This window comes from Cydia amplana, chromosome 16 (genome assembly GCF_948474715.1).
Source record: "Cydia amplana chromosome 16, ilCydAmpl1.1, whole genome shotgun sequence".
NCBI lineage: Eukaryota > Metazoa > Arthropoda > Insecta > Lepidoptera > Tortricidae > Cydia > Cydia amplana.
In genome coordinates, this window is record NC_086084.1 from 13,591,283 (window position 1) to 13,613,382 (window position 22,100).

Sequence of the window (22,100 nt, forward strand, 5' to 3'; positions counted from 1 at the left end):
TTACAGTCGCCATGATATGATATACGATAGGTATATCAGAGCGGCCGAATGTGTCTTGCAGATCTGGGTGCCTAGCCAAGGTGACTAGCCCTTGTGCTACGATAACGGAACGCTTTGTGTCTCTCTATCACTCTTCTATAATAGTGCGACAGTGACAGCTGCGTTTCCTTCGCTACGGAGCGTAACCGATTGGCATGTTGGCTACGCACCCCGAGTTTATCGCCAGTCAAAAAGCTAAAGTACCTACGTGCTTTGCAATAGATCCGCAGTTGCAATCAATATGCGTCACTTGAAAATGTATCTTATTGCTAACACTAGAGAGTTGATATCAGCTCAGCTCTCGTTACTACGTCAGTTGAATAGTTGCTGGCAACTTAGTGTGTAAATACGTCACTTGAAAATGTATCTTATTGCTTACACGACAGAGTTGATATCGGCTCAGCCCTCGTTACTACGTCAGTTGAATACTTGCTGGCAACGTAGTGTGTTTTAAATACTTTACTTGAAAATGTATCTTATTGCTAACACGACAGAGTTGATATCGGCTCAGCCCTCGTTACTACGTCAGTTGAATAGTTGCTGGCAACTTAGTATGTACGTCACTTGAAAATGTATCTTATTGCTAACACGACAGAATTGATATCGGCTCAGCCCTCGTTACTACGTCAGTTGAATAGTTGCTGGCAACTTAGTGTGTACGTCACTTCAAAATGTATCTTATTGCTAACAACACAGAGTTGATATCGGCTTAGCCCTCGAACACGTCGACGCTGGCGGCGCCGGTGATGTCCCGCAGCTCGGCGGACTTGAATGTTGCCACTATGTTGATCTTGCCGAGTTTCTGGAATAGGAATATAATTAAATAAATATAAAGTTCAAAAATAAGGCTGAAAATTATCTAGGCAACTAAGTACATATATACTAGAAACTGGAGAAAAATCCCAGCTAAAATTAGTTTCTATCGAGGACTTACGGAAAACTAGTTATAACGCGTTTTCACTGTGGCGATACAGAAAAGCAGTTTAAACTAGGGAAAACGTGTTTTCATTAAAAACGGGTTTTTACGGTTACATAATACTTACATAAGGTAACACGCCGGCCGAGGCCGGGCGACGTCACGTCATGCGGAACTCGCAGCCAGCCACTGTCCGGTTCAGGGGGTTCACGAAGGAGAGGAATACCTCCGTTGGCTTGGTTGATAATACTCACATTAGGTAACACAGGGAGACTGGCCACCACGCGTCCTTTAGCCGGGGTGTCCGGGGCCGGGACCCGCACGGTCCGGCCGGCGAGGCCGGGCGAGGTCACGCGGAACTCGCAGCCGGTCAGTATCCGGTCCAGGGGGTTCACGAAGGAGAGGGATGCTTCCGTCGCCGTGTTGATTACTAGGTCGTCGTTGAACTGGGGATAAAATTCATATTCATTGCTTGAATATGTAGTTATTTCTTTTCTAAAATAAAGGAATGAAATTGCTATTTCTTTTGAGTGCTATTTAACTTTCCTTCCAGGTGGCACTAAAAATTCCACACTGGATAGTAGGTATGTGAATTCTGCCATTTTTGCATAAAGTTACCTTGATGGTGATAGTAGGTTTCAGCACTTGGAAGTCATCATCATCCGCCCACGACTGCTTGGTCTCGTCGACGATCACCATGGCCGATATCTTCATGTTGCAGTACTCCACCAGCTTCGGCAGGTAGTCGTCTGCCTTCACGTCGATGCTTATCTCTTCATCTGGAAGATGATAATACGGTTAGGGGTAGCAGGCGCGGATCCACCGTTGTGGGCACGATGGGCATGCCCACAACCCTAAATAGTATGTCCTATCGATTCTCCGACTAAAACTACGCCGATTTTTCGCAGACGCTTTGGCAGAGGAACCTTTCACTGAATTTCATTACGTAGTTGGCATAATACTTATTGATATGCGAATTAACTTTACAAGAGTGATCGTTTGGTACTTATTAACTGTCACAATTACCCGAGTAACCATTGGTTGAAACACAGTAGGTATTGTGATCTATTGGTACCTATGAATTAGAAATTCTCGTAAGTTAATGTTAGCTGACAACAGAGTCCTAATTATTTGCAAGCATAAAGATTTTTTACTAACAGGGGCAATTATTTTTAGCTTATGGGGTGTTAGAAATCTTAAAAATTCACAAATATGAGTACAATTTCCTAAATTAATAACGCCAGCTTTTAATTTACAGGTGTACTTATTTAATCAATCAATCAATAATTTTATTTCGTCATCATAGGTGTAAATACATTAGTACAGGTGTTAGGGTGTTTTTTCAATGCAGCAGCTATGATGTACCTTTCCCTTTCCCCCTTTGCCTTTAGGAGTTATTTTTCCGCGTAGTTAGCGTTGCATTTATTTTTATATTTATCTATGTATGAAATGGTTATATGAATCAATGTTGTAAGTAACGCAATTGCTAAATCACTAATTTACCTGTAACTTTAGTACTTTTAGTAGTCTAGTCTACAAGCTCAAAATGATGAAAAATAGAGATACTGCACCCAAAAATACGTGTGATACCCACTGTGATACCTGATTCGATTCGGAATAATGTCTAGAAAATGTATTCGAAGCGCACATCAAAAATTGCTAATAATTATAAACATGAAAAAATACATAGGTAAGTTACTTTATCCATTCAGTTACATGGGTGTCCATTTGGAAATGTCCCCTTGTTTTCAAAAATATTTATTATTGTTTATTTAATGTTTAAAAGCTAAAATATTTAATTTTTTTTGACAATTATCACATGTTTTGTTAATTCTAATGTGTTTAATAAACCTAAAAATAAGGTACGATTTTGGGGCACCTCGTAACCAAACCACCTGAAGTTCCCTTTTATGAAAAATGTTTGTTCTTAATCGGTCAATGATGATTGTTTTTAGTTTGTTTATTAACAGTTCTAAGCTTTGAACATAAAAACATTTGCTTCAAGTATGTCCTTTATTTACTACATCAAAAACCATTTGTAACCAAACGGACCACAAAAAACCTCTCTCATCCTATTAAATATTAATTTTAACTGCTTTATCCTAAAAATATGACGATTCTCTTTAGTGTTTGGTAAACTAGAATATATTTACTCATAGAATTACATGAAAAAGTACCAAATAATCCAAAATATATTTTCAACTCGTCAATTGAGTCATGGTACAACTTTAAATAGAAATGTCAGGTATGGTAGGTATTTCATTTTTGGCCAGTACATTCTCATAAACTAATTTAAGATATGAAGACAAAAGAGGAGGAAATCCCCATTAAAAAAAAATTAGCTCTAGGTTAGGTACTTACTCTTTATAGTTTTCATTTAACACTAATAATAGCCCTCCGCGCGTCATTTTCAGGATGCGCACGCGGCGTGATAAGGTAAAATGTTTTTTAAGGGATTAAATATTCATTTAAAAATTTGGAAAAAATAATGGTATATGGTGTATTTTAAACATGTCAATGCAGGTTACTATTAGAAATTTCTAGACATTGTTCCGAATTCAATGAGGCATCACACGTATCTCTAGGAGTAGTATCTCTACTTTCCACCACCCTGAACTTGTCGAATAGACTATCTACTTTACGAAATCTTGAAAAAAACCGGCCAAGTGCGAATCGCACTCGCGCACGAAGAGTTCCGTACCATTACACGAGAAACGAAAAAAAAAATCACGACTAAAAGTTCCATAAACGAGAAGATTACTCTGCCAAATGAAGTTCTTACAATAATTGTTCTGCTAATAAACTCAAAAGCGAATTGAACGGTATGTGAACTAAAACTAGAAAATGTCGTCTAAAAGTTAGACGTTCGGCGAAATGTAGTCTGTGAATCGATAATCTGCGAAAAATTGCTCGGACAATCATTAGTCACATTGTTTAAGGCGTTTTGCACTTCCCTCTACACCTGCAATCTGTGGGCGCAGTATACGCGACGGGCATATAGGGCCCTTAGGGTCCAGTACAATAATGCGTTCCGGGTGCTGATGGGGCTGCCTCGTTTTTGTAGCGCATCAGGGATGTTGGCGACGGCGCGCGTGGATTGTTTCTATACTACCATGCGTGCGCGCGCAGCATCCCTGGTGCGCCGTGTGCGTGGCAGTCCCAACACCATCCTACGAATGATAGCGGACAGGGTTGACTGTCCCTACTTGTCGCACTGTGAGGGATTGCATTCCCCCATCAGTGTTGTGTTGTTTTAAATGTTTGTACCTACTAACCCCCTAGCTTGTAAGCTCTATTAATAAAAATGTGTCCATGTGTTACACGAAATAAAAATATATATATTCATTCATTCATTAGGTATCCCCCTAATAGACTTGTGACGTCATCACGGTCTATTGAGATCGGGATGGTCGTTCAAGTCATGATACTCATGATTGTTCATGAGCGAGTTCGACACCTAATACTCTGACTTGTAGGTACTTGAAGATTTTTGGGTTGCTGTGACCACAACCTTTTTTGAGGGCTGGATCCGCGCCTGAGGGGTAGGGTAGGGCAGGCACCTGCCGCGATAGCAGAGGACGCTGGTTCGATTCCAGTCTGGGGCACTGGAGGCCTTGATCACGTTTTCTTAGTATATGACATTTATTTCAGTTGATAATAGGGTTATTCACACACTGATAAACGGTAGAGGCACCAAGTTTCAGAGGCATACAGGAGATTGGGCAGAACTATTGCCATATACACGGAGAGCTTGGTTTGACGCTTAATGTCATGTGAACGTGTGAAAGAATTTAAGCAATGGATATGACAAACTCTTTCGCGTCTAAAAGTTATATTATATTCTTCTTCTTCTCATAAATGGTCTTGGACATTTTGAAGGTCCGGAGCCGTCCAAAGGAAAATAGATAAGGTTGTGTCCTGTTTAAATAAGCGAACTTACGTTTCTTAGGTCCGACAAAGATCTTCCCTTCCACCTTCTTAACCAGGTCCGCTCGCACTCCGTTGTAGAACACGCTGGTCGCTGTCAGCACGGCCTTGATGTTTCGTGGCTGAAACAAATGTCATGATTTAATAGCTGCTTACAAATAGTTCGCTTATTTTAACAACATGACCCAACAACTGCTTAACTGAAGAAAATTTATCCATCTCTCTCATTCTCTCGCTTTTAGACTCATGTCAGCATATTCAGCTACTGCTACGGAACCCAGGTTCCGATTTCCGACTTTTTGACGTGAAACGTAAGGTGATCGCGGTGGAACAATAGCGGTGGTCCACACTATGTTTCACGTAAACCTTTGCGGCTGTGTCCCTGATCCAGCCTGCCACCATTTTCTCCTCCTATTTGCATATTCTATCGCGGTCGGATACTACTTTTTATTCCCTAAAACGTCAACTGACACGCGCGCCCACAGCCCAATACCAAGCTCTGTTCGGTCTAGCATAAGTTGTGTTCTCGCGCGTGAATCCATACTTGAAGTCGCGCTTGATGTATGGAGTCGCGCGCAAGAACGCAACTCATGCTAGACTGTCTGTGCATTTCAACAAAGTTACAACGTCGCACCACACACGATAGGCATGGCATTCAGAGGGTTAAAGCATCAGCTTTTGTAAGCACGTCATCTCTCGCAACATTCAGCCATTTTTCTTGGAGTTTTTCTTGGTACTAACAACACGAAAACCTAGGGCCTTGCCATGATGTCTTATTGTGATTCTGTTTAGGACCTAAACTGAATTGCTAAGGGACGGAGTTATGCGACTTATGTATCTCCGTCCTTTAGCAATTCAGTTTAGGTCCTAAACAGAATCGCAATAAGACATCATGGTAAGGCATCTAGGAATGTGTACGTCAGGAGCCTTACCTCGTCAGAGTTGTTGTCTATGTCCACGATGATCCGGAAGTCGTTTCCGATGGCCACCGTGTCGATATCTCGCAGTTTGAACGACACGTCGCTTGTGAGGTTGCTCGCTATCGCGTAGTATCTGAAACGTTATAAGGCTCAGGATTAGGGGAAGGAAAGATAGAAAACCCAACACCAACATGAAAATTTGGAGATCACAGAATTCACAGATCTTCATCTTAATCGGTGCACAAAATATAATAACATATATTGGAGTGACAAGAATTCACAAGTGGCCAACTGGACGCCGAGCGTTCTCACCGGGATCAGGGCTAGCAGACAGAGCTAGCTCCGAAATGTTACAGCGTACGATAATGAGAGCAACAAGACTAGCTGCTCTAAATAGTTTACTATACTATTCTAATTACTAGATGCGGCGTCTGGCAGCAGGTCATAAGCACATACCAGATAGAGGGCTCCATCTCGGTGTTAGAGAGAAAGAAAATAAACTTCACTAACCTCTTAGCCCTCTCAGAGCGGCGTACGCCATTCATAAGTGCCAGCCGCTCTGACGCAGAACCCTCACAGTGCTTGTACTGCTCCGTGATGTCCTCGCGATCTTCGTCACCCAGGGGGTCGAAGACGAAAGGCTTCTTCGTCAGTATCATGCGCCCGATGCTGTTGGATAAATATTTTATTAGTAATAGAAATACATGAACTACTGTATATTACGGCGTAGGTATATACCTACTAGTTGTGCCCGATGGGATTAAGACGTGTATCTTATTTAATCCTAGCCGGGTACCCATTGGTATATTTTCAAAAATAATGTCTCCAGGCTAACGGTTCTAACGGTTTCTATTATGCTTTCAATAGTATAGGCGTGAAAAGACAAAAGACAAACTTACTGATAGTTGTTGGTGTCGACCATAGAGTACCCCATCTCGGCTTCCGGGTCCTTGCGCCAGCGCATCAGGTCCGCGTTGACTGACGACAGCATGAAGTCCACATCGTAGTTCAAGCCCAGCACGCCCTGCTTGATAGCTTCTAGTGGCGCTGGCCCGCACTGGTACTGCCCTCCGGACAGCTCCTGGGGTGTGGCGTCGATGGCCTGCCAGCCGCCGTACCCTGGAGGAGGAAACTTGAATAAGTAATCATCGCAGCCAAGGGTGTCACCAGGGGGTGAAAGAGGGAGGCAGCTGCCCTGAGCCTGCCTGCCTGAACAAGATTTCACATAAGTGACGCCATATGTCCAGTGTCCTGGACAGTGAGTCCAAATTCAGGCAAAATTTTATTTTTTTAACAAGCAGAAAAGTCTGCGAACGATGCTATAAAGCATAGAATAAAAAACCGGCTAAGTGCGAGTCGGGCTCGCGCACGGAGGGCAAAAATAGAGCAAAACAAGCAAAAAAACGGTCACCCATCCAAGTACTGACCCCGCCCGACGTTGCTTAACTTCGGTCAAAAATCACGTTTGTTGTATGGGAGCCCCACTCAAATCTTTATTTTATTCTGTTTTTAGTATTTGTTGTTATAGCGGCAACAGAAATACATCATCTGTGAAAATTTCAACTGTCTAGCTATCACGGTTCGTGAGATACAGCCTGGTGACAGACGGACGGACGGACGGACGGACAGCGGAGTCTTAGTAATAGGGTCCCGTTTTTATCCTTTGGGTACGGAACCCTAAAAATTACTGTCTTGGGTGAGACTTGAACTCACCGCCTCTGGATCGATATTCGAGCGCTCTGCCATCTGAACCACCAAGACCTCAGCCATAGCCAGCAAATCTTTCCACCATATAGCTCAAGGGGCCATAAGGGGGTTTCAAAAGACCGTTCTAGTTATCCTAAATGTTCCAGTTATCTACGCTTATTTGTGTTTAAGTGCTGCTCACCTGCAGGCAGATCAGGCCTCGCCATCCACACATCGTTCCACACATGGTAGTTCCAGATGGAGTCAGCACCCGAGGGGTTGTTGGGGTCGTAGCCCAGGTCGTCCATGGTCTCGGTGTAGTACTTGTCGACGGTCAGCGAGCTGTTGGCGTCGTGAGCTGACACCAGGTTGGAGACCACGCGGGAGGGGATGCCGAGGGCGCGACACACTGGAATGAAGACGAATGGGTATAAATACGGGTAGCATGGGCTTATGTTGTAAGCTATTGAGCTAATTGGTGAACCAAACACGAGGCGGATAAGCAACGGTCTTAAAATTTCTTGGTAAAGTGTGTCAAAGCGATCGTAATGAGATAAATTCTCTTCTTCTGATAAAACATTATTATAGTCTGTGTCTTATCTTAGCTGATGATATTTAATGTAGATTTTGTCAGTTAATAGTTACGGTGCAAAGTTTTCCCTGCCATTTTAACGCCACGGCCTAGCCAAGATGACAAAGCCCGGCCAAGTGCAAGTCGGACTCGCGTTCCAAGGGTTCCGTACATTAAGTCCCACTCACGCTTAACTGCTGCTGCTTAATAGGTTTCTTTTTTCCAAAATTTTAGACTCAGTAGTTTCGGAGATAAAGGGGGGGAGGGGGGAGACAGACAGACAGACGCAGGAGTGATCCTATAAGGGTTCCGTTTTTTCCTTTCGAATTACGGAACCCTAAAAAGACTACTGCGCAACTATTATTATCATTCGTCTGAGGCATATAAATAGTAGACCTATAAAGTGTCTTGTAGTTTTTCCGAGACCTCGTACTCAGCCCTTACCCGTGGTAACAACGCCAGCGAACACCCAGCACTGCCCATACGGCACTTCCTGCTGCGTCTGAAGGTACTGCTGCAGGATCTCAACGGAGCCCGTCCAATCAGAAGGCGCAGTGCCATCCTCGTAGTTGCCAGTCCAGCTGCCTATCAACACGCCGCCATCGTCGTCGTTCGAGTTGACCATTTTGGAGATGATGCGGCAGAGACGGACTGGGTCACCGCGCCTGGAACATTAGAATTTTTAGTATTAAGAGCCCCAACTAGCAGAAACGGTAGCGTTGAACAGTTTTCCATGATTTAGTCCATAACACCGTATCGTCTCTATAAGACGAAGTAATTCCACCCCGATTTTTGCAAGAAATAATCGCAATAGTTGTGTCTTCATGGTTTTCGGCAAGCATTTTAGCTTTGGGGAGGAGACCTGCGTGGGCCATGTGCAACGTGTGAAAATCATTGACGTATATCTCAGGACTGGCCTTACGGGCAATAAGAATGGAGCGTGAGACCGCTACAACGCGATTGGTTGATGAGTTCGTATCACGCGCGCGATTGGTCGCAACTAGTTGCGTTAGTCTGCACGATTGGCTCGAATTCGTGAGTGACACCGCTGAACTAGTACCATTTTTAGTGCCCGTAAGGCCTGTCCTGAGATATACGTCAATGTTGAAAATACTTAAGGAAGTGCAACTTACTGGTTGAACGGCAAGTTAGCACGGTCAAGCATGAACATGACAGCCGGCAGCACGTCGATATCGAACTGGCCGTAGACCCACGGCTTGCCGCGTGTGGTCTTGATGGGGCCCACCCACACCTTGCCAACGTCGGTGAGGACGTACTCTTGGAGTAGCGCGCAGTCTTCCATGTAGGTTTGGTCATCTGTGGAGGTGAATTTCTAGGTGAAATTTAGTGCTTTTTTATAAAGATTTAAATCCTTTACCGCATACGAAGCCATATATGGCTATGATATTGAACTTTATTGACAGCTATTAAAGTTCAAATTTCAACAAATATTGTTTATTACATGCAGTAAGGGGTTAACAGCGAGTCGTGGCACAAAAATGCGCTATGTTAAAATACCTACCATGACAGTGTAGAGATAAGGGTTCCGATTTTTTTGTTAAAGGAGTTTTTATACTATCTGTTATAGGTATTCAAACTATTTACGTGTGACTTGCATCTTACTAAACTCGAAAAGAAAGATATATGTCATGTATTGATTATGTCAATGTCGTATGTGAAAATAAAATAACGTATTCGATATGTGCTATATTTTAATTAATCTTCTAGTAAAGTGATCATTCTTCAAAACCGTGTCCCAAGGCGGACACCATTGCGGCTCTGCTTACACGCATGTGTTAAACAACATCAGGTTATCGGTCCCACCTACGGAAATGGAGAATATCGCTAAAATTCAAATTGGGTTGTTGGAAGGGAAATCAAATTGGGATACTTGGAAATATAAAGCCATCAGTCTACTACGAACCGTCCCGCACGCGCTGGAAGTAGTGGAAGGCTCGTTCAAAAAACCCACAGAACCCGAAAGTCCGACAGAAGCAGGTGCAGTGTCCACGTACAAGACAGAACTAGACCGTTTTGTAAAAGCTGACGCGACTGCTCTGCTGATCGTAACTACCAATATGAAAGAAGAGACACTTCGAAAGGTCATGAGGTACACGAATGCAAGAGACGTATGGCTTGAGCTACATAGACTATTCGACGGCACGGACGACGACAAGTCCTACAATCTATGTATGAGCTTTTTTGGCTTTAGAAAAGATCCGGCAGATGACATAGCTACACACATGTCAAAATTGAAAAATATTTGGACGCAGCTTAATCAGGAAATAAGTAAGGACAAAACCAGTAAGCTTCCAGAACTGCTACTCCTTTGCAAGATTCTCGATACGCTTGACGAAACCTACTTTTCCTTCAGAAGCAGCTGGCTGTTACTGCCTAAATCTGAACGAACTATAGAAAGCCTTACAAGTCATTTATGTGCATTTGAACGAGCTCTTCAGAGTAACAACGTACTTCAACAGGAAGCTCTCGTTTCAAATTCCGGCACTACGTCTACTGCAGAGAAGAAGGACAGAAAGTTGAAATGCAACTACTGCCAAGCTATCGGCCATCGAGTGAGAAACTGTCAGAAGTGGATCAAAGACGGCAAGCCTCCGAAAAGCAGTAATTCGCAAGCAACACCTTCTTCCTGCAAATCTACGAACATGATCCTGTCTATCGATAGCACAGAAGTATTTTCAATCGTTCCCGACATCGAACACTGGTACGTGGATAACGGCGCCACGAGCCACGTGACTAACCGGGCTGATTTGTTCCAAACCTTCAAATGCTTTGAAAACGCCCATACTGTAACAACGGCTGATGGCAAAGCGATTAGTGCTAAAGGCAAAGGTTCAGTAATGATCGAAGCAAATGTAAGAGGGAAGCTACAACGAGCAACCATTCAAGATGTTTGGTACGTTCCAGCCATTTCGAAGAATTTATTCTCAGTACTAGCACTCCACGACAGAATTCCGAACAGCAAATTCGTATCAACGACAAAAGAATGCACCGTCTATGTCAACGGAGAAGCGTGCTTATTAGGAAGACGTGAGAAAGAAGGTGGATTGTACAAATTAGACGTAAAAGTTGTACATCCTGAGAACCCCGCTGAAGTCTTTGCAACGTCCAATACTATGCAACTATACCACGAGAGGTTTGCACACCAAAACAAGAGGCACGTGAAAGCTACAGTTAAACGCGAACTGGACATAGATCTTCCTCTTGATAAGGAGTTGTGCGAAGGCTGCATATATGGGAAAGCTCACAGACTTAAATTCGGTACGAGAACCCGAGCTACCGCGCCAGGAGAACTCGTACATACCGACGTTTGCGGACCATTTCAACCAAGCTTTTCAAAATTCCAGTACTACGTGTTGTTCAAAGATGACTATACAGGCTATCGTATGGTATACTTCCTAAGATACAAGTCAGAGGTTAAGGATAAGCTCGCCTTAATGCTAGCTCAGACGAAGAATGAAGGACATGCCGTAAAATGCCTGCTCAGCGACAACGGTGGCGAATTTGACAACAAGTCCATTCGAGATATACTAGACTCCCATGGAATACGACAACGACTGGTAATGCCTTACACACCAGAGCAGAACGGTGTAAGCGAACGTGAAAATCGCACCTTGGTTGAAACAGCGAGATCCATGATGTACGCGCACGAACCTATGCCACAAGAACTTTGGGCAGAATTAATAAATACGGCCGCGTACATACTCAACAGAACAGGTCCGACAAATAACAAAGACAAGTCTCCGTACGAACTTTGGACTGGAAGAAAACCGACGCTCAAACATCTGCGAATCATCGGATGCAATGCGTATGTCCACGTTCCGAAGCAGAAGCGAAAAAAGACAAATAAAAAAGCCATAAAAGGACGACTCGTAGGCTACGAGGATGATGGCTATAGGGTGTGGATTACTGACGGAAAAATTAGCAAGCTAGTCCGTTCACGTGATGTCACTTTCGACGAAAGACCGCTTCCTAACAATGATGTTCACCCAGCTTGTGTAAACAACGACACAAATACGAGGGAGTATATAATACGACTGCCGATGGGTAACTCCAACATCAACGACGAACCGGTTCCACTTTCCGAAGAGCATCATAATCCATTACCAGACGAACCCGAGGGAGACTTCGAAGATGCTGAAGATACTGTCTCTAGAGATCATGAACTTGGCCTTGAGGGAGAAAATTTGGAACCCGAACCAGTCCAAGAAGACCAAGTACATGAACCCGAGCTCGAACCGCATAACGATGATCCTGAAGCAATCGACTATGACGCCGAACCGCCGCGTTACGATTTGCGCAATCGCAACGAAATACGACGACCTGAAAGACATAATGACTACGTATGTATTACAGAAACGTACCCGTCGAATTTTGCTGATGCCATGGATCGTAATGACAGTGAGGAATGGCGAAAAGCGATGCACAGTGAAATGCAGTCACTGAAGGACCTCAACGTGTGGACGGCATGTGATCTACCGAAAGGGAGAAAAGCGCTTCCTTGCAAATGGGTCCTGCGAACAAAAAGGAACCCAGACGGCTCTATCGACAAATACAAAGCACGGCTAGTAGTGAAGGGCTTCAGGCAAAGAAAAGGAATCGACTACGATCAGACCTTCAGTCCTGTCACACGCCTCGCGACTGTCAGAGCATTATTGAGTGTCAGCGCTCAAGAGAACATGCATTTAGTACAATTTGATGTTGCTACTGCGTTCCTCAACGGAAAACTTGAAGAGGAAATATATATGCAACAACCCGAAGGCTTTGGCGATGGAACGCCTAAGGTCTGGAAACTTAACCGAAGCTTATACGGCTTAAAGCAAGCTCCAAGATGTTGGAACTCGTGTTTTGAAAGCATTTTACTTGATATGGGCTTTAAGCAATGCGAGGCTGACTGTTGTCTATACAGTAAAGAAACAGATGGCAAGAAGCTATTGATCACGTTGTACGTTGATGACGGATTAGTGGCCGCAAGTGATGAAGACTTAGCGCAATCGTTTCTAAATGATTTACGGAAACGTTTGAAGATCACGACGAAGCCCGCATCGTATTACCTGGGGCTACAAATCGAAAGAGATAAGAATGGCTCTGTCTTCGTCAATCAAGAAGCCTATGCTAAGAAAATACTGGAGCGTTTTGGGATGACAGAATGCAACCCTGTCACAACACCCATCGAGAAGGAAGCTACGACTGTTCAATCAGGGAAAGTCGAATCCGAAACCATGAAGTATCCGTACCGAGAAGCCGTCGGTGCTCTAGCATATTTAATGGTCGGAACACGTCCTGACATTGCATTTGCAGTGGGTGTTGCCTCCCGAAAATTAGAATCCCCCTCCAAGGAAGACTGGCTTGGTGTAAAAAGGATTTTGCGTTACATCAAAGGAACGTCTGCCTATGGAATTAGGTATGGACAGCATAAACCAGGAATACTCGAAGCATTCAGCGATGCTGACCATGGAGGCGATCGAGAGACCAGCCGATCTACTACAGGTGTGGCTTGTCGCTATGCAGGAGGTGTCATATCTTGGCTCAGTCAACGACAAGCGTCGGTTGCTATCTCTACTACCGAAGCCGAACTGGTAGCAGCCAGTGAAGCAGCCAGGGAGCTGGTTTGGCTGACCAGAGTAATGCAGGAGTTAACTGAACTCAAACATATTCCTGCACTATATGTTGACAACGAAGCAGCAGTTCGCTTGGCACATAACCCAGAGTTTCACAAGCGAACAAAGCACATTCGTATTCGACACTTCTACGTTCGAGAGCAAGTTGCTGAAGGTGCGATGGAAGTCAAGAGAATTGGCACTGCAGATCAACCAGCTGATATTTTAACCAAAGGACTACCGCGGCCAAGATTCTCTTTCCTTTGCCATGCCCTTGGAATAGTATTGAATAAGGGAAAGTGTTAAAGGAGTTTTTATACTATCTGTTATAGGTATTCAAACTATTTACGTGTGACTTGCATCTTACTAAACTCGAAAAGAAAGATATATGTCATGTATTGATTATGTCAATGTCGTATGTGAAAATAAAATAACGTATTCGATATGTGCTATATTTTAATTAATCTTCTAGTAAAGTGATCATTCTTCAAAACCGTGTCCCAAGGCGGACACCATTGCGGCTCTGCTTACACGCATGTGTTAAACAACATCATTTTTAATAATACCCTTGTGTTGAAATGTTATTGGTAAAACAAGGTTTTACTGTAGTAAATTAAATGGAATTTAGGTTAAAACAAAACCAAAGAACAAATCTTTATGCGGACGTACCAGGGTTCCATGGGTTGAAGAGGATGTACAAGTCTTGATCGTAGTCATAGATTTCCCTCGCGGGCGAGTTCTTGACGCGCGTGACCACGCGCAGCGCCCAGCACCCCACTGGCACGTCCACGGGAGTCGATATCTGAAAAAAGACACTAATGTATGTCTATCGTAAAACCACTCAACTATAATAGTCCAGGGTCCCGTTTCTCAAAAGTTTGTAACTTGTAATACAAGCGTATGTCACTTTTTGACAACTTTTGTTAGAAAGGGACTTCCACTTGTATTACAAGTTACAAGCTTTTGAGAAACGGGCCCCTGTACTACAACTATGGTCCACAAGTTCAATTCGTACTTAAGTAAAATTACCAATGTTTTGTTTGGTTTTGTCTGAGGTTTTTCTTCAATTTACAAACATACTAGCCCGCGACTTCGTCTGCGTGGAATTATGATGATGATTGATAAAACTACCCTATGTCCTTTCTCGGGGTCCAAACTATCTCCATACCAAATTGTGTCTAAATCGGTTCAGCGGTTTAAGCGTGAAGAGGTAACAAACAGACAACAGACAGACACACTTTACGAAGGCCAATAGGACTTAAGAGCTACCGATTTTATCTCTATGTATGTTCAGCAAAAATTAATAGGTATTTTCGGATGAATTAACACAACAATAGCACAAAAATACCTACAATAAAAAATATAATTTATAAACGCACGCACAAGCTAACCCAAAAGCAAGGCAGAGAGAGGAACGCAACGCTAAATAATATTTATTTGAAGTGTCAAAACTGGTTAGACGCTATTAAAATAATTGACATAAAAATAGGTGTTTTAGATATGAAAAGATAAGGACCATTAAATAAACAACATATTTTACGATCGAGAAAAACAATAACTATTAACAACTTCGTCACATTTAGCCGTAAAACTTTGCATAATATGAATAAATTTATCTTATTTAGTAGCTAATAGGTATATACTTAAAATACTTATACAAAGATGCGTAATTTAATGGCCAAGTCGTGGCCAAACTATTTATCTTGGACTGGTTTGGTGTTAGAGGTCGGCATGTTGAATGTGTACAAATGTTGTTAAGTGCCTACTTAAAGATCTATAAAGCAATAGCTTTGTATGCAGTTTGTATGTGTAAGTACTTAGAATTGCATATTGCAAATAGTACAAGTACCTAGTTACAATTATGGTCACATCCATAAAAAAACTCTGAGTGCGCTTATAAGGAAAATTGCATGTCTAAAATTTTATTTTATTTTTATTACATAGGTACATGGCAACCAACTGCTATAAACATTTCTACCTATCTATTGATTTACAGAGCCAATTACAAGTTCTCACTTATAAAACCCCAAAACGTGCTATTTTAGAGGATAACAGAATGACAAAGTTCCGGCTTGTTCTAGAAAAATTAAAGCACGGTTGCACGAAAAGAAAGTAAAAATTAAACAGCTGAAAAAAATAAACTTACCTAGGTAAGTTACATAGGTACTCGTATTTTATAATAAGGCTTTATTGTTATTAAATACAATGTTGGTAAGTACACAGAGAGATTCTTAAAAAAAATGCAAACTTCATTAAGTATACCCACACCGTCGGTTTTATTACCATATTTATTGTTAAAAGTACCTATAGTAGGTAGTGTCTGTGCGGAAAGAGAAGAGTCGTAAGTAGAATGTATTGGGTCTCATACATTTCACGACTCTTTTCTTTCCGCACAGACTCTACATGTCTTATTATAATTTAGTTAGGAACATAATTAAGAGACATGGACATAAAAGGCTATAGTTATAAAAAAACATTAAATTTCCATTCATATTCATTGAGTACCTATCTTACTAGCCATTTAGGTTATACGTCTCAATTATGTTTTTTGTGTTATATCATCTCATATCTTGCCATTTCGTATCAAGTGTATGCCACGTGTATACTTAAGGGGAACTTAAATAACGATAAATATAAAACCTGTCTCTATTTTTTTGGTAATTATCTTGGTTAGACAATAATTAATCTATTCGTATCGAGAGTCGAGACAGGAAAAAAAACTACACCAGTTTTTCGAGACAGAGACAGCTTTATCATTTTTTTAATACGAAAAAAAGGTGAGTACCTATATTTATACGTCGACAACCAAGCCTTCATTACAATAATTGATGGAGTCCATCAGCTAACTTTGCACTGATTTTAATGGAATAAAAAATGAGAGTTTCATAATAAACGTCATATTATCATAGAAATTTGATAGTCTGTTCGAAAGAGTCTTCTCTTTCCGCACAGACTCTATTAATGATGATAATGACACGCTTTGTCATTGCAAATGCCATGCAGAGTTAGCTTGGTCCGACTCTAGTACCCGTACCACGAGTCACTGACAGTGTCAAGACATATACGCTAACGTCTAAGTAATTAGAGTTGGTATATGTCAGTTTTGACACTGTCAGTGACTTGACTCGTGACTCGTGGTAAGGGTATACTCGTAAGAGTACTTAGGTAAGATGGTGAGTAAGCTGCCTAGTGGGACGTAGTGTAAGGACCTATATATATATATAGCTATCCTATATCCTTTCAAACAAGACAAGAATGTCTCAAATACACTCAGCAGTCTTTGAGAAATTGGGGAACATACAGAAAGAAAATCCCGACATAGAACCTTGATAACAAAAAGAATTAAAAACTTACTGCTTTGAAACTTTTGAGTTAGTTAATAAATCGTTTTCTTGCTGTGACAGGGTTCCAAGTTCTAAGAATACAAGCCAAAATGGTGACTACTTCAACACAATGTCACATTATATTTCCCATTTACATAAACCGTAATTTAAATGCGAGATTCGTAAGTTAGCTCCTAAAACAGAATGTTTATACGGTTTTTAGTAGATCAATATTATTAATTTGAACACGTACCTACTAACGTACCTACTTGAATTGTTTTAGTATTTTTGGCCATTTAATCACCATATTTGTTTGGACATCTATTCGCAGTTGCTAATCCATGAATAGGTTAGTCAGCACGTGTATTCGACACAAAAGTTTAGTGTATAAGTAAGTACATGCGCTGTATATGTATTCAAGTGAAAAAAATCATTCATTCATTCATTCTTTCATTCACAATTTGGACCGAATGGGAACCAGTGCGAAGCCGGGGCGGGGCGCTAGTAAGTAATATGTACGAACCTCGAAGGAGAGTGTGTCATTCTGTACGTCCGTGAGTCTCGCGCTCCAGGCGTGCTTGTCGGCGACGGCATCACGCTTCAGAAATATGGACCCCATCGTTTCCATCGCGGGTTTATCTCCTGCAAGCACATAATTTATAAATAAAACTTCGTCAACTTGAATTGTTGAATTCCATGCAATAAACCGAGCGTCATCTCATCTACGTTTTTACTGGTCTTCAACACATTGACTATGCCTATTTTGCTTTGAGGACCGATAGTTTTCTGGTCAGGAATATACCATGTTCACAGGAAGCGAAACGTATGTGCTGTACTAAACCAACGATGTACTATACCTCGCTATCTGTCAACTAATTATGCTGATGATGTGCTTATTTTGCACTGAATGGGACTGATCAGATTACGTATTTCACTAAGTTTTTCGGCGAAAGCGATCCCGCAGTAAAAATGCAGATATCTTTGGAGTGTCACCCTACGCTCAGAATCATTTGCCTCGGGTCACATTAGTGATTGTTACTAGACAAGTGTGAGTACGCAAGCACACATACTCAGTGTTAATACCAGCTGTACTCCAGCTGTAGTCTTCCTGGTGTGAATGTGAAGTATGTGAACTACATACCGAGTGTGAAGACCAGGCGTACAAGGTCCGACTCCTCATCATAGGGTCTGGTGAATCGGACCACACTACCATCAAACAACTACTTCGCGAGGCCAGTTAACTCTCAAAGTCTCCCTGTTGTAAGGAACTACATACCGAGTGTGAAGACCAGTTGGACAAGATCTGACTCCTCATCGTAGGGTCTGGTGAATCAGACCACACCACCATCGAACAACTACTTCGCGAGGCCAGTTAACTCTCGTCTCCCTGGTGTAAGAAACTACATACCAAGTGTGAAGACCAGTTGGACAAGATCTGACTCCTCATCGTAGGGTCTGGTGAATCGGACCACGCCGTTGAAGGGCTGGCCTCGTCGCACGATGGCCACTGTTGGGTCTTCTTCGTTAACCACCTCATACCTATGCGAACAGTATCACCGATTAAAAAAAGAATAGTAAAGAAAAATAATTGAATTTCATACTTCATCCGGACTGGTAATTTACTATCGAGGATGCAGATAAAATTCAAATGGTACAGTCAAGTGTAAAAATATGGGTGTATATGTCACCGTAAAATTGTAAACACTCGTCATATTATAATCTCGCTAGTTACATTATAAACTGACGGTAGGGAGATTATAATCTAACCTAACCTAACCTACGTTAGATTATAAACTAACGGGTTCACAATCTTACGGTGTCATATATAACTTGCTCAAAAATGGCCAAGGGTTGAATAATAGTTATTGTGTAAAATATGTAATTTACAGATTTTTCAGTATCGAGAAACAAATCAATCTTTTTATGACCTTTTCATGCAAATTTAAGTACTGCTAATAATAGGTAATCGGCTTAGTTTTTGCAACACTTATGTAAACATGATTTCCATTAGTTATTACCTACTTTGTAACGATTAATAGAATAGGTACCTACCTAAGATGACGGTAGTGGAGATGAGTACCTAGATGAATATAATTATCTAAGTAGTACATTATAAAACTATTACGGATGTAATAGGTAATAAAATTTAATATGTAATGTACACTCTAACAAAATTTTACACAATTCCGTTCTGATCTCAGATCATAGATGGCACCTACGAAGTATTTAAGTACTTACATAGGTACCTACCTATCAGATTGTTGTGAATTGTGAACATGCAGTAGCCTTACCACGAGGTTGACACTGAAAAATTTGCTAACGTGTGCGTATCTTACTTTTTGTACATATCACTCGTATAATTATATACTTATACTAATATGCCAGTACGAGCGAGATGCACAGGAAGTAAGTTACGCAGACGCTAGCGAGTGTCATAGTCAAACTCGTGGTAAGGCTACCATTCACTCACAACCAACCAATGGGTACAGTGGGGGCTTAGCTTACTTGACAGTGTTGTGCGGCTGGGCGTTCTCTCGAGGGTAGAAATGCACTACGTCGACTAGTAGGGGTTCCATGGTTTAACTGCAAACAAGGTTACATTTTTAACCCTTTGAACACTTTACTCAAAACGTGACGTCAAGGTCTTGAGCGCCAGGGAGCTAATGTAAACCTAACGCCCTTGCTACACGGTCGCCGACAAGCCTTCTAACCGTCTGACCTTGGTCTGTCCTTGGTCAGTTTTGGTCAAATTTTGTTGGAAACAACTATCTACACGGTCCGGGACGGACCAAGGCCACGCGGTCTGAAGGCTTGTCGGCGACCGTGTAGAAAGGTTTTTACGTTAAAGATTGAAGGTTAGAAGCGTGCGCCATAATACCGTCAAACGGGCTGAATAGGGACGGCTTTAAATGTGATTTACCTGGCAATTTCTTAAAATATACCCTACACAAATTATATAATTCGATTGAAAATAATAGTAGGTTTTGTATAATTTGTAAAGGAATTTTCTAAGAAATTATCAGGTAAATCACATTTCAAGTTTATTCCCTATTCACCCCAGCCGTCCCTATGTCTCCGGTTGACGGTACCTATAGTTGTCCTGGAAACGAGCTATTAAAATCTAATTTTTAAAAATGTAAAAATACCTAGATGTTTACCCGAATCTAAACATTATTTACTGACAGATTCATAAGTTTTCACTCCTGGCATCCGGCCATATATAAATCATATTTCAAGCTGCAATATACTTAAGTACCAAAAGTATTCTTGGACGCGGTTTGCTACGACTTTTACCTATTATTACTCGTTTTTAGGGTTCCGTATTATGACGGACAGTGGAGTCTTAGCAATAAGGTCCCGTTTTTACCCTTTGGGTACAGAACCCTGAAAAAGATTAAGGTACGCGATATTTTTTGAATAAGGGGATAATAAATAATAAATAATTAATACGTATTCTGACAGGTGACATACAATCATAAATTAGGTGGTAGTCAAAAGTTGAGGCGCCACATAGCGCCTTCTATTTCAGCTGCCAAATCGGGACACGATTTCTTTCGTACACTACATCTCGTCTACAATCTGGCATCTTGAACCTAAAAACAGCCATTACGTTTACCGCGCGCGTAGGCAATCTAGGCATGCCAATTCGTGAAATAACAGCAATATTGCAACTTTTATGGATTGCGAGCTTTATGTCATTGTTATAAGGTTTACAGTATAATATGGATTATGGACGATGGTATAATATGATTAACAAGTAGGTGCATAATGCATATTATACGTATTGACTGTTACGCTTAGAAAGCTAATTTCGTCTATGATTTACGGATCACGACTAATTTAAGATTGTAAGTGAATCTAGATTCAACAATGTACAGTTAGCTGCATACAAACCTCTATAAATAAAATAAAATAAATAACTATTAGGGGATATCTTAATACACAGATCAACCTAGCCCCAAACTGAGCAAAGCTCGTACTATAGGTGCCAGGCGACGATATACTACTTATGTAGATAAATACATACTTAAATAGCTACATGATAGAAAACACCTATGCCTCAGGAATTTGTTCCTCATCACACAAATAAATGCCCTTACCGGGATTCGAACCCAGGACCATCGGCTTCACAAGCAGGGACCGGTCTATGCAGAGTGGAAAGGGGGTAGTAGGGTCACATATCTCTGCAGGTGTCTGTATGTATGTTTATATGCGAGATACGAGTAGGTATGTTTATATTTTATAGTTTACGGTGCAGTTACTATTATTAATTACAGTTACTAATTGGCCACTCTTATCACTACATAGTATTAAAACAAAGTCGCTTCCCGCTGTCTGTCTGTATGTCTGTCCGTATGTATGCTTAGATCTTTAAAACTACGCAACGGGTTTTTTTTAATAGATAGAGTGATTCAAGAGGAAGGTTTATGTATAATTTGTTAACCTGTGCGAAGCCGGGGCGGGTCGCTAGTTAATAATAAGACTTCTTTTTGCTTGTTTCTTTCTGATTTGTTAGGAAAAGCCAATTACTATATACTTAGTGGCAAATAACTATGTATGTATAGCAAGAAAATTTAAAGACTGTTTATTATACTTAAATGATAACTCCCGTGAGTTAAACCATCCTATAGGTACGAACCATTAATAATTTGAATTTTAATTCGTTTCCAAACCGGGTTACCGCATCTAAACTAAGTACCGTCGTAAAACGGGGTGAGTAGGTTTCGCGGGGAGAGGTGGGTTATGAATGGGGAGAGAAGTATGTAACTTTTTTCTTAAAATAAAAATAAAACACGCCAATAAACATACCTTTTAAAATCTATTCACTTCACTTCTCCACAACACTTTCGCACCGTTATTCTCGGCCAGCGCGTTTAATTCGAATACCGATCGTCGCGCGTGCGCGGTCCAAAACAACTGAAGCGCGGCGGCGCCGGCGCAGCCGTATTATAGTAACATCTTCGAATACGTCATCTTACGTATGGGCTGTGTCAACATGTCAAATTAGTCGTAGACTCGTAACACTCATGAGGCTTATTCTGATTTTAATAACAGCTAGGTTATGAGGTTGATTTGAATTTGTTATGGATTTTGACGTTA

At 41.5% G+C, this 22,100-nt stretch overlaps 2 protein-coding genes and 1 long non-coding RNA gene across 3 annotated transcripts in view; 1 reads left to right on the top strand and 2 right to left on the bottom strand.

Moving 5' to 3' along the window:
* LOC134655134 (uncharacterized) overlaps window positions 1-22,100 on the bottom strand; it is a 154,579-nt gene that overhangs the window by 126,820 nt on the left and 5,659 nt on the right. The window lies entirely within an intron of this gene.
* Window positions 674-19,578, bottom strand: LOC134655057 (hemocyte protein-glutamine gamma-glutamyltransferase-like). Its single transcript, XM_063510516.1, has 14 exons — window positions 19,506-19,578; window positions 18,409-18,539; window positions 17,524-17,642; window positions 14,347-14,479; window positions 9,193-9,376; window positions 8,504-8,724; window positions 7,691-7,897; window positions 6,702-6,921; window positions 6,313-6,471; window positions 5,815-5,935; window positions 4,896-5,004; window positions 1,574-1,734; window positions 1,210-1,401; window positions 674-841 (listed from the first exon to the last, which is right to left on the bottom strand). The coding sequence occupies exons 1-14, from the start codon at window positions 19,574-19,576 to the stop codon at window positions 749-751; spliced, it is 2,121 nt and encodes a 706-aa protein (XP_063366586.1). The 5' UTR covers window positions 19,577-19,578; the 3' UTR covers window positions 674-748.
* Window positions 9,851-11,210, top strand: LOC134655088 (uncharacterized). The gene is made up of 2 exons (XM_063510550.1): window positions 9,851-10,649; window positions 10,928-11,210. The coding sequence occupies exons 1-2, from the start codon at window positions 9,892-9,894 to the stop codon at window positions 11,109-11,111; spliced, it is 942 nt and encodes a 313-aa protein (XP_063366620.1). The 5' UTR covers window positions 9,851-9,891; the 3' UTR covers window positions 11,112-11,210.